Source organism: Atta cephalotes (genome assembly GCF_000143395.1).
Source record: "Atta cephalotes unplaced genomic scaffold scaffold00066, whole genome shotgun sequence".
Taxonomy (NCBI): domain Eukaryota; kingdom Metazoa; phylum Arthropoda; class Insecta; order Hymenoptera; family Formicidae; genus Atta; species Atta cephalotes.
The window spans coordinates 156,096-175,132 of NW_012130130.1; the positions used below are offsets into that span (position 1 = coordinate 156,096).

At 33.7% G+C, this 19,037-nt stretch overlaps 1 protein-coding gene across 1 annotated transcript in view; it reads right to left on the reverse strand.

The window, feature by feature from the left end:
• Positions 1 to 19,037, reverse strand: part of LOC105623868 — a 95,530-nt gene that overhangs the window by 57,824 nt on the left and 18,669 nt on the right. The window contains 1 exon segment of the mRNA XM_012205241.1: positions 13,607 to 13,965. Within this exon segment, the coding sequence (XP_012060631.1) occupies positions 13,607 to 13,965 (359 nt within the window).

Here is a 19,037-nt window from a genome sequence, read left to right on the forward strand (position 1 = left end):
AAAGATTTCAATCGAAAATTTATCATGACGAAAATAAACTTCATGGGATAATCATTTTCTAAAAAAATGTTAACAATAAATCTGAGATAATTTTCATGAAACTTCGGATGTGATAATACTATCGTTTTAACTACAACACTCATTATAACACTTCTCTTTTGTGGGAGTGGGTGGAGAGATCTCTATCTAGCGAGATAAAAAACTAAGATACCTACCCGAAAAAATTGATTCATGAAACACATTAAATTCTAATGTACCATTATCATTAATGATTGTGACATCCAAGAAATTTAGTCTATCTCCTCCAATTTCTAAAGTAAATTGTAACATCAGATGTGATGCATTAAATATTTCTAAAAACTCGATTAAATTGTGAGGTACAGCACTAGCAATGTCATCAATATATCTAAAAAAGAATGGTATTTCAGACTCAAATCATATCAGATCTCTACACATTCCTTTCAAGATCTTGCATAACTAAGTCTGCAATGATTTAGAGGAGACAATGGCGAGCCCACAGGTGTTATAAAATTCTATAAATCTTGCCATCAAAGACGAAAAAAGTTGATTCCAATATTAATTCTAACGCATGTAAGAATTAAGAAATTCATTTTTGGAATATTGCATGTTCGTGAAATAAAATGCTATCTATCCAAGACATTTTTTAAGAATAGGTCTAATGGTATATTTGTAAAAAGTGATATTACATCTGAAGAAATTAACGAATACTTATTATCAAGTTTTGAGTCATTAAGTTTTTGTATTAATTTAAAGTTCTTTTCAATGTGGCTAGCCGGTTTTGGAATGCTGTCATGTAGAATGTGATGTAAGAAGTTTGCTGTTGCAGAAATAGTCAATTGCCTGTCTGTTAATATATATTTATTGTTTAATTTCGAGAGTTCCATTTTGTTCCGAAACTTATTTATTTGAAATTACACTGGCTAAAACAAATGCGTCGATCACCGCCTTCTCTGACTATAAACGGCTTTTTAATTTTATAACAATTGTATAACATTCGGGATGACCTTTGTTATTTTGATGAAACAATGGATTAAACATCATTGTAATATCGTTAAGAGCACTGTCCGAATTAGATTTTTAAAGTTTTGTTTACAAAGAAAGATTGTTCCAACACATTTATATAGAATCCATAAATTTGAATTAAAATTTTTTGAACCACATTTGTGGAATAAATATTATAAACTAAAAAATTTTTTTATCTATAGAATGTTGAATACAGAACTCAATGATTCGTATAGATTGTTACATTATTCAAGAATAGACATGTATTTTCTCTAAGAAGATTTTCTGTTGGATCTCTTCTTACATGTGTGACTCATTTTTTACTAAACAATATACTGCATTTCATTCGATTTATATTAAAGAACATAAAAATTGAAAATAAGATGAAACGGATTTCAAGACACGATAGAATTTACATCGCTAATATATAATATAAAACCGATTCAATATTCTGTCTAAAACAGCAATTTTCTTTCTTTTTCATTGAAACCACTTCAACTAATAATGGATTAACTAACATATATTAAACTCTCTACATTTTTCCAAGAAGAAAGGTCATCTTCTTTATACTCGATAAGAAATAAATGGTTTATCCATCTTTCTAATAATGTTGTTCCAAAAATCATCCAATGTTTATTACAACTGGGTAAATAAAAAATTTTCATTACCTTCGTATAAAGAGAAACTGTTTCGAGTTTATTAAGTGTATTGAAAATAATGTTAAAAAATTGGAGAATATAGGATTGTTGGAAGTTAGAAATCCTTCAATATTCGTCATTGAGAAATTCGTATCTTGGAAATCATCCAATAATTTAATTTCAATAAAAAATTAATTGCGTTACTTACTCAATAAAAAGGTTCATAACAAATAACAAAAAAATTATTTTTAGAAAGGCAATGTTACTGTTGCATTGGACCTGGATGAATATAAATGGAAAATGAATAATATGTTAAACTATAAAAATAGCTATAGTTGGTAAGTAGGGAACCAATAAAAAACTTCCATATCTGTCTGTACACGATTGGCATATTGGTTAAAAGAAGGATATATTGACTCAGCGATATATAAGAGGACATACTGCAGTAATGGGGTATTGACTTCCAAAAATTCACAAACAAGGATTCTTTTAAGTATGATTATTTCATCGATTAATAGTCCATTATATGCATTAGCAAACTTCTTACATCACATTCTACACGACAGTGTATTCCAAAATCGGCTAGCTATATTGAAAATAGCTTTAAGTTAGTACAAAGCTTAATGTTTCAAAACTTGATAATAATTGTTCGTTAATTTGTTTAGATGTAATATCACTTTTCACAAATATACTATTAGATCTGGCCTTAAAAAGTGTCTCGGATAGATGGCATTTTATTTCACGAACATGCAGAATCCCCAAAAATGAATTTCTACATGTGTTAGAATTAGTGTTAGAATCAACTTTTTTCGCCTTTGATGGCAAGAATATATATAATTATAGAATTTTAGAACACCTATGGGCTCGCCATCGTTTTCTATCATTGCAGTTATGCTTTTGACAGGAATGCGTAGAGGTTTGGAACCGAAATATCCTTCTTTTTTTAGATATGTTGATGACATTGCTGCTGCTGTACCTCACAATTTAATCGATAAGTATTTAATGCATCACATCCGAGGTTACAATTTACTTTAGAAATTTCGTCTTAATTAATTAGAAGGTACATTCGAATTTAACATGTTTCATAAACCAACTTTTTCGAATATGTATCTTAGTTTATTATCTCTCCATCCACTCTCACAAAAGAGAGGTGTTCTAATGAATGTAAATAAAATGAGTTGTAAATAAAACGGTACTATTATCACATCCGAAGTTTTATAAAGATAATTTCAAATTTATTGTTAACAACTTTTTGGAAAATAAAATATAAATATCTCATGAAGTTTATTTTCGGCACAAAATTAATTTTTCTTGATTGAGATCTTTACTGAAACGTAAGGCACTGAGGCAAGCAGATCCCGACACTACTAACAATGAAGAGAAAACTACATGATTCACAATTCCATTCCTTTCACATCTATATGGAAAATTTAAAAACATCACAAAAAATTTAAATGTTAAATTGTCATGATTTGGTATGAATAAATTTGATAGGATCATTAAATCTCAAAAGGATATACTTCTACATGATTGTAATACATATGATTTGCTGTAGGGACTGTAATGCCTCGTATGTAAGACGAAAACTCAAAACTAGAATTGCAGAACACCGTAATAATATAAATAAGAAATTCGGCAATCCACGGGTAGTAATCGGTAATCATGGAATGTAGGTTGGAGTACGCACATGATTTTAATTGTAAATAGCTTGGATAGAGAGAGATATTTTGGAAAAAAATTTGTGTCTGAAATGCTCCACATTAATTCGAAAGAGTATAATTTAAATTAAAGAAGAAAGAGTATAATTTAATGACTGAGTTCCTATATTATGCTTATGTGAACATTGTAAACAGGATGTGGTCTCTGACGGGAATTCATAATACATCAGTTGACTTTCTTTGTACTTTTTAATTTATGACTGTTTGATTCTATCTTGATATCTGTTTGTTTTGATACAATGCTCAACCTTGTATATTTTATACCATTATTTTCATTTGAACATTGATTTTTGCTCGATATGGTCCTCTCAACGATTTATCTTTATTCATGTGTTTCTACAAGATGTTTTTGATATATGAATCATGATTTGCAGCGAGTGAGTTCTTTGATCATTCTATGCTTGGACATTCTATATAAAGATTATATACTATTGTAGCCATTATCCCTATTTAGATTGTTAGGATGTTTTTGTATTTCTATACTTTCTTAAAAAGTATGATGTAATGTTGGCTATTGTGATCGTTTTATCAAACAATATTTCTATGTTGTGTTCTGATAATGCTGATTGCGTGATGTGTTTTAACCTGACATCACGTTCGTATTCTTTTATCCATAGGTTGACCATTCTCCCAGTTTCTCCAATGTATACTTGCCCGCAGGAACAGGATATATTCTTGCGGAGTTGTGTGGAGGTCTTTGATCTTTAGGATTTTTTAAGATTTATCCTATCTTTTTGAGTGGTTTAAAGATAGTTCGGATATTGTGTTTGTTTAATATATCCTGTCAATCCGATGTGTTGTTCCTTTAACATATGGGAGAATGGATAGGATCCTTTCGTCTAATTGTATGTCAGAGACTGTTGTCTTGTTTATTGATTGTTTAGATTATGTCTTTTTTGTCTTATCCATTTTTCTGTAAGCTACTTTTAAATGTTTGAGTTTTATAAATGTTCTTTGTCAGAGATGAAAGCTGTATGTACAAGTGAATTGATTATAGACTGTTTTTGTACTGGATGGTGGTGTAACTCGGTATGTAAGTATCTATGTGTGTGTGTGTGTTAGTTTTCTGGCATACATTTGATGGCCTAAGGTATCGTCAGCTTTCTTAGAGACAAAAACATCTAGGAAGGAGAGTTTTCCATTTTCCTCTATGTCTATAGTGAAGTGGATATTTGGATGTTGATTGTGAGGAAAATAAGAAATTTACGGAGTTCGGCTCTGCAATGTCTCCATATCACGAATGTGTCGTCTACATAAGGGAACCAAACTTCTTTTGAGTGTTTTTCTGGGCCTCTTTCTCAAAATGCTCCATGAAGATGTTGGATACTTGGATTGTCGTAATAACAAATTGTCTTAATAACAATTATTGGTTTTTTAGCTCAATTAGCTATTCAACTAATTGACTTGCTTCGCAAGTTTGAATTTGAGGAGTGTATCTTATGGTAGGTATCTCTTAGCTACGGACTTGGATCTTATTGTGAATAATTTTTAATGTTATTTGGACATCGTTGAGGATGGCTCGAGCCGAAACGTCTGATTTCATCATATTTGTTACAAAAAGGTCTTTGAAATACATTTTTAACAATGTCGCTGCGTCTTAATTTTTGCTCTCAATTACCGGTCTGTTAAGATATGTTTACGGTTTAAACTATTAAACCAAGATTGAAAGTAATTGATTTTAGTAAAAACGAGCATGATACATAAATAATAAACAATGATAAATTAATAAGTAAAAAACTATTTTATGTCCTCAACCCCATGTGGGGTTGCTGATCCCCTATCCTCAAGTGGCGGATTGAGGAATGCCTACCGGCGTAGAGCCGGAGAGTACCAGAGAAATAAAATATTTGGGGGTATGTGAAATTAGAATCCCTACTATAGTATTCAGAAGTTCTGATTAGAGTTTCCGTTTCCTTTTGGCGAGAAAGATGAAGAGTTCTATATAATTTATGACAAAAATTTTACTTAATAACTATTCTTTAATAATTTTATTTTTAAAAAATAGGGCTAACTTTTTATCAAAAATTGATCGAATAGTTCTGAGCGACCCAATAGTTTCATTTCGTGAATACTCAGAATTCCTGATGCATAAAAAAATTTTGAAGAATAAAAAAAAATTAAAAATTTTTGAAAAGTCAATTTTTGTATACAATAGTTCTGATTAGAGTTCCTATTTCCTTTCAACAAGACGAACAGTTCTTTGTATCTTTCAACGCAAGATTCGCTCAATAACAATTTTTAAACAATCAATATATAAAAAGGCAAAAAAGCCATGTTTGATGTTCGTGCTATACAATATTTCCTAAAATAGCAATAAAAAATACATACAGTTTTAACCTTTTTACATTAGGTCCTCTTCAATGTGAACTTCGCAAATTTTACATATCAAATCTTATGATCACACTCATATCAAACTTCCCATTCTTCGCAAATTGAATTATAATCCCTTGTGGAGAACGTAATATATTATCAAGCTGTAGTCTAAATTGCTGCCTGGACATCCTAAATCTTACATTATATTCTGTGACTTGGATATAATAATTATAATTTTTTGTTCCTTCCACATAACTTATCGGCAGTTATTGATGGTTCACTTAAAAGAATATAAATCAATAATGTTCCGAAATCATCGTTAATTTCAATATATGATATTCTCGGGGATGGCAAGTGAATGGCTCATAGATACCGAGCCATCTGTTCAAACATGCCTGCGACCAACATTTCATTCAAAACATGCATGTATCTCGTTCCTGTTCTAACCACTGTGTCTCCATCTCAGATAGCACGCGATTCCCCTTGCGCGATACTTGAAAAGGTGACGATTACGCACACATTCGTAATCGTCACACTCCGTGTGTGAGAAGTCAGTTCGCTTCCCGATCTTAATCAATACGGATAATCTATTCATTTGTAACACTTCTTCTCGAATTATCAAGTGCACACACACACTAAATATACGTATACGCATTAATACATAGTGGTTCAGAATCCCCTTATATATCCTTCTTTTCGCATCACATTGTCTTACGTGACAGTAGTCCAACCATTCGCCTACGAGTCTTTAACGCTTTATGCCGCACATCAAGCATGTCGTCGTTGAATGACCATGCACATTGGCCTTAAACCTATAAATAAGATTTAGCTACTGTCCTAATGCAGTGGCGCCAATACCGTTATGTGTTTACCGCCGATATCGTCAAAATGTATCGGCAAATCTTAGTGGATTCTTGAGACTACCAGCACATTGTGTGCAACCTACCGCTCGCGGATTATCGCCTTCTTACTGTTACCTACGGCGACACATCCTCCGCTCCCTACTTAGCCCTTCGGATCTTAGAACAACTTGTAGACAACGAAGGTGCCGAATTTTCGCTCGCGGTTCCCGTTTTTTACTGTTTTATCAGACATTCATTGACGATTGCGCTTTTGGTGTAGATGACCAGATTCTTGCTCGTCAAACATGCGATCAATTCGAGTTACTAAAGGAGGTTTTCGCCTTCGAAAATGGGCGAGCAACGCCATCGCTCTATGTGCGAATTGGATCCCGCGGATCATGATTTAGCCGATGTCACGAGTGCTAATAGCACAAGTAACATTGCACCACGAATGTGCAAAAAATATAAACGATTAAATAAATGATTGTCAAAACCGTTTAATTTAATATATTCAAAGTTAATTTTAAATAATGAATATAAAAGAATATCCTGAGAGGATATAAATTGTTTACTTAAGAAATTAGGACTCGCAAGTTGCACGGAAGCTGTCCTCGCCCAATTTGCAGAACACTGACAGGCCAACACGCTCAAGGATGACCCAAAAAATAGAATATAAGCGCGACCGCTAACGCGATCGCGGATCAGAAATTTAAAGAGAAACTTGTCGTGCTACTTCTGTTGTTTAAATGAAACCTACGGCAACATGGAAAGTGCTAAGTAAGATTGTAATATATAATTGTTATGTGTGAAGTTAAATTTGTTATGTGTGAAATTAAATATATTCTGTTTAAAAACTACAAGGCTGCTACTTTACTAACCCTCGAATGAATTCCAAACTGTGATGCCGTGAAATATTGGCATAACACTCATAAGGTGCTTCAAGACGACGAGCACCTTAAAGTCTTAAGAATATTCTGGAATCCTAAGCTAAATATCTTTCAATTCCTCGTAACCTTTCCTTTATCACCCGAACGCAACAAAGCCATTCTGTCGATCATCGCTAAGTTTTTCGATTCTTTAGGATGGGCTATTCCCATCAGTATTACCGCCAAAATTCTTATGCAACGACTATGGTCCCTCAAATGGGATGATGAATTCCTAGCCAACTTCTCGATTACTGGTCCAATTACCATCAACGATTTCCGTGTCTCAGTGCCATTAGCATTCGGCGCTGGACTTCTTATGGATCCCATATTTTACACTGCGCCCTTCATAGGTTTTCCGACGCATCGATTGCAGCTTTGTGTATCTCCGTACTGTTAATATAGATGGCTATATTATCGTCTCTCTTCTTGCTAAATTAAAAGTGACTCTTCTTAAAACCATTCCGATTGGAATTATCCGCTGCGGTGCTTCTCGTCCGCTTGATGTATTTCGCGCATTCAACTTTCCAACTTTCGAAGCTCGAGTGTCATTGCTGGACGGATTCCACCATTACACTCGCCTGGCTGAGTCAGTCACCTTCCCGATAGCAACTCTTCAATCGCGTTTCGGCTGTGCAATCACTCCTTCTTGAAGTTTCGTCATTCCGACGCATATCAATCCCGCGGATGCGCGTCTCTCCCGATCTTTTCAAGATACATGCTATATGGTGGTCTCTCCATGGTTTCATCATCCTTCCTAGTCCTAACCTTGTGCCCTTTTGATACGATTTAGTACGATATGCCTTCTGATGTTCTTCTCGAATAACGCTCAAAGCCTCCGGTATCTTGCATGCTACTCCCAATTGGGAGTCGCGTCGCGTTATTCTTCGTGTCCAAAATTGCAACGAATTACCGCTTATCTGTTTTCTAAATCGACTCCGATGCTTTAAAAATTCGCAAGCGAATACCGCAACGTGTTTGCTCCCCGAAGAAGTTCAGAACGTCAAACGCTGGTTCAAAACGATGCAGTCAATCATGTTTCCTAATGAGATCGCGGCTGTAATACATAAGCGCCTGATACCATAGAATAGCCTACTCTTTGTTCTCAATTCTTATATGGATGAGGATGAATTATTCTTATTCGAGGAAGACTCCATCGAGCTTACCTCCCAAGAACGACGAGGAATCCCATCGTCTTACACACGCACCCTCTAGTACTCATTATTCAGCATCATCATCTTCAAATCTTGCATGCCGGTTCTCAATTAACGCTCGCGTCGTTGAGACACGAATTTTGGATTTTCCGGCCCGCGCCACCGTTCGATCCGTTCTTTATAAATGCATACCATACACGCGCCGACGTACCCGTCGAACTCATGGGCAACCTCCCGGCTGCGAGAGTCAACCGCATCGCTCGCGCCTTTGTCTACACCAGCGTTGATTACACAGATTCGATCGCTATCCGAACGACTCCCGGTCGAGGACATATATCGCAAAAGACCTATATCGTGTTATTCATATCCCTCACGACCAAAGCTCTCACTTAGAGTGAGCCATTACACCTCTCCTACCTTTATCGCAGCATACAACGATTTGTTTCTCGCCGAGGACTATCGACATCCATATATTCCGATAATGGAACCACGTTTTATGGCACCGATCGCGAATTATCCAATGCACATGCGAAAGCAATTCGCGATCCTAACTTCCGAAACCTCGCTACAGACGGAACTGTGTGGCATTTCCTGCGTCGCCTCACTTCGGCGGGCTGTGGGAGACCGGCGTTAAAAGTGTTAAGCATTTAAAATGATGTATCGGCCTCCACACGCTAACTTTTGAAGACATGTCAACGCTCCTCAATCGAATCGAGGTATGCCTTAATTCACACCCGATCGCTCCCGTTTCCGATAATCTCAACGATTATCGCGCTCTGATTTCTGGTCATTTTGATCAGAACCTCTCTTATCGCTCCCGCCGAACTAAGCGTGTTTGAACGCTTAAACAAACATAGACTTTCGCGTTGGCAAATGATTCAACAAATAACTGAAAGTTTTTGGAAGTCGTGATCCGGTGATTTCATGCATATCCCAAATGGCGCGTTGTCCAGCGACTGGCTAAAGTTGGCCAAATCGTTCTCGTGCGTAATCATTTGGCCACCGAGCCAATGGGAACTTGATTGGATCACGGCGTGTCCAGGTGATGACGAATTAACTCGCATCATAACTGTAAAAACTGGTCATTCCGAGTACAGGCGACCAATTATAAAACTTTTTTTTATCCGTCATGATCAATACCGAAAAGATTCCGTCACAGTGTGGACGGAGTTTCCATTGAACTTGATGTTACTGGTATCGCGAACCGTAAGCGTCGATTATATTGCATTCCGATTTTATATTCTGTATTAATTCATTTTCATTATTATACCATTATTGTATCTTGCGCGCTTTGATGCCATTCTTTCGAATTTCTTACATTCAAGGTGGGCGGTATGTTCAGAATCATTGTTAATTTCAATATATTCTCGGAGATGGCAGTGAACGGCTCATAAATATCGAGCTACCCCTGTTCAAACATGCCTGCGACCATTCGTTCAAAACATGCGTGTATTTCACTCCTGTTCTAATCACACACTGTCTATCTCAGATGGCACGCGATCCCCCTTGCGCGACACTTGAAAAGGTAACGATTGCACACACATTCCACGTGCGAGAAGTCAGTTCACTTTCCGATCCCAATCAATACGGATCATCTATTCATTTGTAACGCTTCTTCTCTAATTATCAAGTGCCAATCATACCGAAACTTCTTTGCACATTAACGCTGCCTTTTGTCACGTAACATTACCGTATACGCGTACCGCGAAGGCATCAGTACGCGAGAATTACCGCGTTTCTGGCGAGATTTGCTAGTCTCGTTACTGCTCGCAATATACTTTCTTTCGAACGACTGTGAGAAATTACTCGACGTCGTACCAAGTGCGAATTATCTGTGCACGCATCTTATCGAACGCATCAATTATCAAATTGCTTACCGAGCATTGCTTACCGCTCGCTTCGAACAAATCTTAATTCAATAATAAATTTCGAATTGTTACAACAAAGAGAGTCATTGTTATCAAACGCCGCTTGGCGAGCGAGCCTTTGATACAAAGTAACACTAGCATCCATATGCAAATATATAACAAATGGAGTTGAAGAACTCTCTGAACGATATCCTTTTTATTCGTTTGTTAGTAGTGATATTAATAGTGATGTTGATCATCCTTAACAACGGAATAAGAAGAATGTCGTTCAAAAAATTTTTCATCTCTATTGATTTATATTATATTAGGGATGCTAGTGTTACTTAGATATCCGGAAAGTATCCTGTATTATCTGATACTTTTTTATTATCCAACCGGATAGCCGGATATCATTAGTATCTGGGAATATATCCGGTTAAAATTTGATTTGATTGATGACATTAAATTGATTTTTTCTTATGCAAATGTTCTAGAAATAAGTATGCATATTCATAATGTCTAATATCTTATACATTGTTGCAAAATTATAATCTTTTTCCCGATAGTCTTTATTTTTTTTTTAGAAGTCATTTTCTCGGATATCAAAAAATGTTGGATATCCGTCTCAAAGAAATTGCTTTCTCGGATATCCGATTGGATATCGGATATCCGACATCCACTATCCGGTAATTTTATGATCCGGTGCATCCCTATATTATATTAAGTAAACCATCAATAATTATTGATATAACCTATGTTGATTTGTAACAAAAAGATTATAAAAGCCAAGCCACAGAATAAGTAAGATTTAGGGTCCAGGCATAGCAATTTAGACTGAAGTTGATAATTCATGGATATATAATATGTTCTCCACAAGGAATTGTAATAATTTAATTTGCGAAGAGTGAAAAATTTGATATGAATGCGATTTTGAAAATTCGATATGTAATTTGATATGTAAAAAAAAATTTGATATGTAAAATTTGCGTTCAGTTTTATCATATTGAAGAGGACCTGATGTAAAAAGAACGAACGTATTTTTTGCTTTATTGCTATTTTGGGATAAATATATAAATATTATATAGTACAAACAGAAGCGTGGCTTCTGTGTCTTTTTATATGTTGATTGTTTGAATTTAATTCGTTTAATCTAATATACCTAATATATTATACTGATTTGTTAAACTTAATTTTTAAACAATTAAAAAAAATGGGATGCTAACTTCTTATCGAAATTCAAGATTCAATAGTTCTAAGCAGCTTAATAGCTTTATTTTAGCTTAATATCTAGAGTTAGGGGACGCAAAGAAGCCTCTGGTGGAAGAGGACCCTCTACTGCGGAAGCAGAAATCACACAACCGAGGAGCCCATCATATCTTACAGGCCCTCCACCTGAATAATGCAGAGGAAAATCCTGCGAGCAGCCGCAAAAGATACTAGCCACAAATCATATCCTGTGCTCAAGAATACAAAGCGCGCGACGCGACAGCAACTCACGAAGGCGCTCGGGATTCACGAAAGGGCTCCAATCAGGCGCGATAAAGCTTATCACGTGAGCTTGCGGTGCCTGCATACCCCCGAAAAGATCTCGGACCCTCATGGCGAGCTCGAGGATAGAACGTGCAAAGACACAAGGCTCTTCGAGCGTGTTGAGAAGTCGAGTGCAAGAGACGAGCGGCCAGAGGAGGATTCCATGGTAAGACGAGCGCAGCGTCTGATATTGTAAAGCCGCTGATTTTTAGATCGGAAGAATCATACGAATATATCGTTTAGTTTTGTTAAGTCTGATACTGTAGCGAGTAACTGTGTCGCCGTAGCGCCATAGCGAGCACGCAGAGCGTGATTGTGCCATCCCGTCTGATATCTTATCCGTTAATTCCGTTAATTTCGAATCAGTTATATCCGCCGCGGTCAACCAGGTAAAAATTTACCGTCGAGATAGAAAATCCTTATATATAATACCGCGTATCGCGAACGTCGCTTGGAAGGACAATCACATTCCCTCAACGCTTTGTATAATGCATCACTAATTTATCATCTAGCGTGTACGACATCATATAAATTTTTTGTATCGCCTTGCTCGTTTTTCAAGACCTTCTCCGTTCCCAGCCACGAACTACCTTCTCTGGCAATACCGACTGAGCAATCGGTTATATCGGTTAAAGCCATTCGTGTTCGTGATTCTGTAACGATTTTTATAATTTAAATAGAATCTTTTAGCCAATTCCGAGAAAGAATGGCACGCTCTTTCGTGCCTGGTGTCCAATTCGGTACTGAGAGTTAAGAGGTAGTGGAATTTGTCAGATTATTTGATATCTTGACTAATTCTCAAATATAGGATTGTAATTATCACCGAAAATGATAAAGAATTAGATCACGAATGCATGATGAAATTGCACCACGCTCGTGAGTGTGTCGCAGTAATAGAGTGACAATTAATATCTAACAGAACTATTTTATAAACAATTTCTTTTTATAAATTTTGTTAAGTCAGAATTGTTTTTTATATCAGGAACTCTAGGTATTCACAAAATAAAGCAATTAAACTGCTTAGAACTATTCAATCTTAAATTTCGATAAAAAGTTGATACCCCATTTTTAAAAATTGTTATTAAGCGAATCTCGCGTTAAAAAATACAAAACCTCTTCGTCTCGTTGAAAGAAAACCGGAATTATAATCAGAACTATTGTATTTAAAAATTGATTTTTCAAAAATTTTTAATTTTTTTTATTTATCAAAATTTTTTTTATATATCAGGAACTCTAGATATTCACGAAATGAAGCTGCTCAGAACTATTTGATCTCGATTTTCAAGAAGTTAGTTCTATTTTTAAAAATTATTGTTATTAAGCAAAACTCTTGTTATAAATTATATAGCATTCTTCATCTCGTCAAAAGGAAACGGGAACTCTAATCAGAACTCCTGAATTCTGTAATTGGGTAATGCTAACTTCACATACTAGAACTTGATCAAAATACATAGATCTTCAATTTTTAATCAATAATCTTGATTCCCTGAAACTCGTCGATTTGCGTAAAATAACACGGCCGCTATATAAGATGTAATTATGCTTGTGTTAGCGCCGACACATTTGTTTTTAATTTTTTCACATAAAAATAGCTTAACAATAATTAAAATATACTAACCGTTTGGAGTCCTTGATATTTTTTGGAGACAAATCGAATTTATCGATATCTTCTCTCGAGTCTTCAGTTTCACTATAATTTGCTTCTATATCCTTATCATATCGATTCTTATATTTATTTTTATCTTGCAAAGCTCTCATTCTTACATCTTTATACATATCACTTCGAGAAATAGTGTTGATATTTAATACATCCCTTTTGTTGTATTTTTTGCTTTTGTTTTCGGTTTGTACTACATAAAGTCGATACAATTGCAGCAATATTACTAATGTGTTCTTGCACGTGAAGAATATATTCATGTAACTAACTATCTGATAATGAATTATCAATATCAAACGAAATGCCAAAAATGGTCCGTCCTGCAAAATATAAAATATATACAATTGATATATGTAGATATAGATATACATCGAATAATCAGAGTTGGACTCTTGAGATATTAAAACAAATATTAAATAGAAATAATGGGCAAGTAAGAGCATTAATACGCGATAATTGTGATGCGATTTATATATGTATTTGTATATTATATATATATATATATATATATATGTGTGTGTATATATATTGCATATTTTTAATATATTCAAATCTTACATAAATATAATAACTGAACGTTTCGGCTGAATTCGAGCCATCTTCAGCAGTCTTGCATAATTAAAACTTTTAACATACATCAGGTAATCGTATAAAGAAATAATAGAGTGCAATATGTATCATTTACATGATTCTGATTTTGTCACTATGAGCATTATGTCTTATAAGAAATTTGTATTGATTTTTTTGTTGAATCGATCTATTTATTTTAATTTTATTGTGCTGGATTGCAATAGTATACTTAGTTAAACAATTAACTGATGGTTACACATTCCATATTTGGTAATCTGGAGAGACTCCTTGCTGCATTCTATTACTTCTTTGTATAACTATCTGATGGTATAAGAATTTTAATAATGCAAGATGGCTCGAATTGAACCGAAATGTTATTCGATTATAACATTTATGTAAGATTTCGAACATATGTTAATAATATAATCGTATCAATTAACGTATTGAGACTCTTAATTGCCATTGTCTCTATTTAATATTTGTTTTATTATAGATATACACCTCCAAGTCTCGGTTAGAAGTTTGGAAATACTTGCGATTTCTTCGCATTTCACGAATAGTTAAATATTTTGTTAAAAAAGGTAGAAAAGTTTTTAATCACACATTTTTGAAAACGTAAAGACATGCCTTTAAATGATGTTCAAATTTTCTAATGTTTTGTTTCCAAATTATTAATAAAATCTATTTCGTATTATTTTTATATTATTTTAGAGCGCCGCAGTTTAATGAAATATCGCACAAAATTTAATACAAAAATATTTTAAAATTAGGCCAAGTTTTAAAATGCTCTTCGAAAAAAATTTTTTATGATGACTTTTGCAAATATCGAATTTTTTTATTGTAAAATTTTATTACGTATAATCTTACTTCTTCTGATTTTTAATTCTTTTTCTGTTTTTTAACTTCGTAACTAAAAAACTTATGGAAAAAAAGATAGAAAACATGTTTGTTACAATATACGCTTGATTTGTATAAATTTTTCAAAATTTTTTAAGAATTTTTTTCGACGTCAATATTAAAAAAGACTTTTACATAATGAAAGTTTTACATAACGAAAAATTCGATATCTTAGTAAAAAAATATCGTATCAATTTTTTTCTAAGAAACCATTTTAAAGATTTACTTAAAAGTTTACTTAAAAAATTATTGTATTCAATTTCGTTGGATGACGTTTTATCAAATTGCAGCGTTACAAAATAAGATAAAAATATTGCAGGAAATTTAATCTTTTGTAATAAATTGAAAACAAAATGCAATAGAAAAAAGTTCGAATACATATTTAAATTCATATCTTTGCGCTTTAAAATGTATGATTGAAAATTTGTCGATTTTTTTCCTAAGATATTTAACTTTACATAAAATGCGAAAACATTGTAAGTGTTTCTACATTTTTAGCCAGTGGTATATCAAAAGTCTAAAAATCTCAAAAGCAAAACATTTTTGAGAAAAATATTTCCAATAAAGTTTTATATATATATAGGATTTAAGAAGGTCGGGTAAACCGTTAAAAAAAAGGTCATTTTTAGAATTTTTTTAAAAGTATGCAATAGATCATTAAAAAAATTTTTGGTGTTTTACTACATATATTAAAGAGTAAAACAAAAATTTTTTTCAATATAGTTTATTTTGTAACTTTTATAAATAAATGTTAATGCAACCTCGTTGCTGGAATCGTAAATCGATCGGAAATCCGACGCCTTTTATATTTGTATGAAACAAAAAAACAAAATAATTTCTTATTTTGTATGACAATACCATGTCGATAAACCTAAAAAATAAATTAAAAGTTAAAATTAATAAAATGGCGACGTTTAAAAACATAAGTACGATTTTGACCCCAAAAATTTCAATTTATTTATGCAATAATAATTGTTTCAATTAATTATTTTACTAAATTTATATATTTTAGGTTTATTGACAAATTATGACATTAAACAATATGTATGCATAGGGACAACTAGAAGCCATTAAAAAGCATGATCAAAAATGGTTATTTGATTTAATTCGATCGATCAAATAATTTTTGAATTATCTTTCCCACCAGTTTTGAAAAACTAGTTTCGAGAAAAACGCGAAAATTGGTATGGTGGATCAAAAATTGCGAGAACAATATCGTACAACGAAAGTGACATCTCGATCTAATTAAATCAGATGACACTTTTGACCATGCTTTTTAACGGCCTCATCCATATAAGTTCGACCTTGTATTCTCGAATCCATGACCGAACTGAACAGAGGGCGCGCGCACCAAGTACATCTGTGCATCATAAATGAACTGTAGCTTCCTAACTTATTCGAATTTCGTTTGAGAATTTCTGTTTAAGAATATATATTTTCTATATTTACTACTATCGATTAAAGAAAAAAAAATTTTTCAATTTTTTTAACCGGTTACATGAAGTGACTCCCTTAAAAACGTCTATTCACTGATTTCATCCGTTTGACCTTGAATGGCATCGGATCAAAGTCAAATCGATTTCTTTTTATATATATATCCTATTTTTGGTATTAAGAGCTTTTTAAAACATTATAATAAAGTTATTTTTCATTAAGTATTTTTCAAATTATTTATAAAGTTTGGAAGTTACGATACCGTCGACATTAGTATTACCCAACCGATGGCTAAAATGTTGTCTTGAATGTTATTCAGAATCATATCCTGGATAATATTTGTTCAAGGACATTAAAGGTTATTCCTCTTATTTTCATTTTTGAACTTACGTAAAAATTCATTTTTACGTAAAAATAAAAATAAAAGGTACGATGTCTAATGATCTTGACAAATGTTATTCAGATCATAATCCTGAACAATATTTAAAAGATTGTAGCCATCGGTCTGATAGTGCTAATATCGACGAAATTCTAACTTTCGAATTTTATAGTTAAAAAAAAACACTTAATGAAAAATAACTTTATTACAGTGTTTTAAAAAAGCTTTTAACACCACCTTAGACTCTGGCATAAAAAAATATAACTTTCTTAAAAAAAAATCGATCTTTGATCTTGATCTGATCTTGATGACACCACTTGATCTGACCTTGATAGCACAAGATGGCACAAATGGATATGATTAGTGAATAGACCTTTTTAAATTCCTTTATTGGAAACAACTTTTGTTGGAAACATTTTTCTCAAAAATGTTTTGTTTTCGAGATATTCTCGTTTTCAAATTTTTTATACACCCTGTATATGTATTTATAAAGACTGGAATAAATTTTAAAACTTATTAAGAAAAAAAAGATTTTCTAGATTTGCTATGATTTATCATATTTGTACTTTTTACTTTTATCCAAAATATTTTATTTTATTTATTTTATTATTCAAAATATTTTTACAATTCTCCGACGGAAAAATTTTTATACCAAGGTACGCCAAAAACTGTTCCTAAATATGCCAAAAAGTATTCCTAAACCTATACGCCTAAAAGTATTCTAAAGTGATTTAGAATACGAAAGTAGTTTGGAGTAGAATTCTATTTTTCTATGCCAAAATAAGCCGATTCATGCCTTTGTACGACAAACAACGCCAAATTATAGCAAACTACGCCAGAAAGTACGCCTAATTATGCCCGAAAGTACGCTTAACTACGCTAAAAACTACGCCTAAGTATGCCATGGAAATAGTTTGGCATAGAAATCTGTTCTTATACCAAAGATTTATGCCTTCATACGCGAAACTATACCCTAAGCATAATTTCGGATATATTTACACTGTATTGTTTAAAGTAACATGATAGTATTTTGAACTTATTTAGCATGAATTCAAGACCACATTGTTGTCATGATGAAATTATAATTCCATCATAGCATGGGTACTTTAATATTAAAGTAGTCCAACTTTGAAGGCTCACCTCACATACAAAATGCCTTATATACTTTCCCAGGTGATTCTTATTTACGAGTTTATGCATCTTTGCCATGGCTCTCTATCGGCGGAAATAATACTCACAATGAGTAAAAGTATGTAATTCCGCGTAAAACGACATAGAATAGTTTACTTTGTCAGAAACGGAAAAATTAAAAGGTAAGTATTGTATTTTGGCATAGTTTGGTGTAGATAGACATAGTTTTTGTGCCCAACTTCGATTGTAGAGTGTGATTCTGTAAAAAGACGAAGAATGGCATATCTGCTTTCTCCAAATACTACGAAAGTATAAAAATTAGTTTGGCATAGTTCGATATAGAAACGCGTAGTTCAGGAAGTAATATTAGGTGTACAACTTTGCTTCCGCCGTTTTTTTCCGATATTCGAGGCTTTATTGTAAAAAACTGGTTATACATTTATGATTCAAAGTATTGTCCATCGCTGACCACTACTTTCTCCCATCTTTCGGGTAGCGTACGAATTCCACGTCGAAAAAACTGGTCATCTTTTGAGGCTATCCACGAATCAATCCAATTTTTTACTTCTTCATAAGACCGGAAGTGCTGGTCAGCTAGGCCGTGTGCCATTGATCGAAACAAGTGATAGTCAGAGGGAGCAACGTCTGGAGAATACGGCGGGTGGGGTAGGACTTCCCATTTCAACGTTTCCAAGTATGTCTTGACCACTTTCGCAACATGGGATCGAGCATTGTCATGCTGCAAAATCACTTTATCGTGTCTCTCGTTGTATTGCGGCCGTTTGTCTTTCAATGCTCGGCTCAAACGCATCAATTGCGTTCGATACCGACCGCCTGTGATTGTCAGTCAGTTTTAACAGTTCATAATACATTACGCCGAGCTGGTCCCACCAAATATAGAGCATGACCTTGGACGTCAAAATCACCGTTCTTGAAGCGTTGAAACCACTCACGACATGTTCTTTCACTAATAGCGGCCTC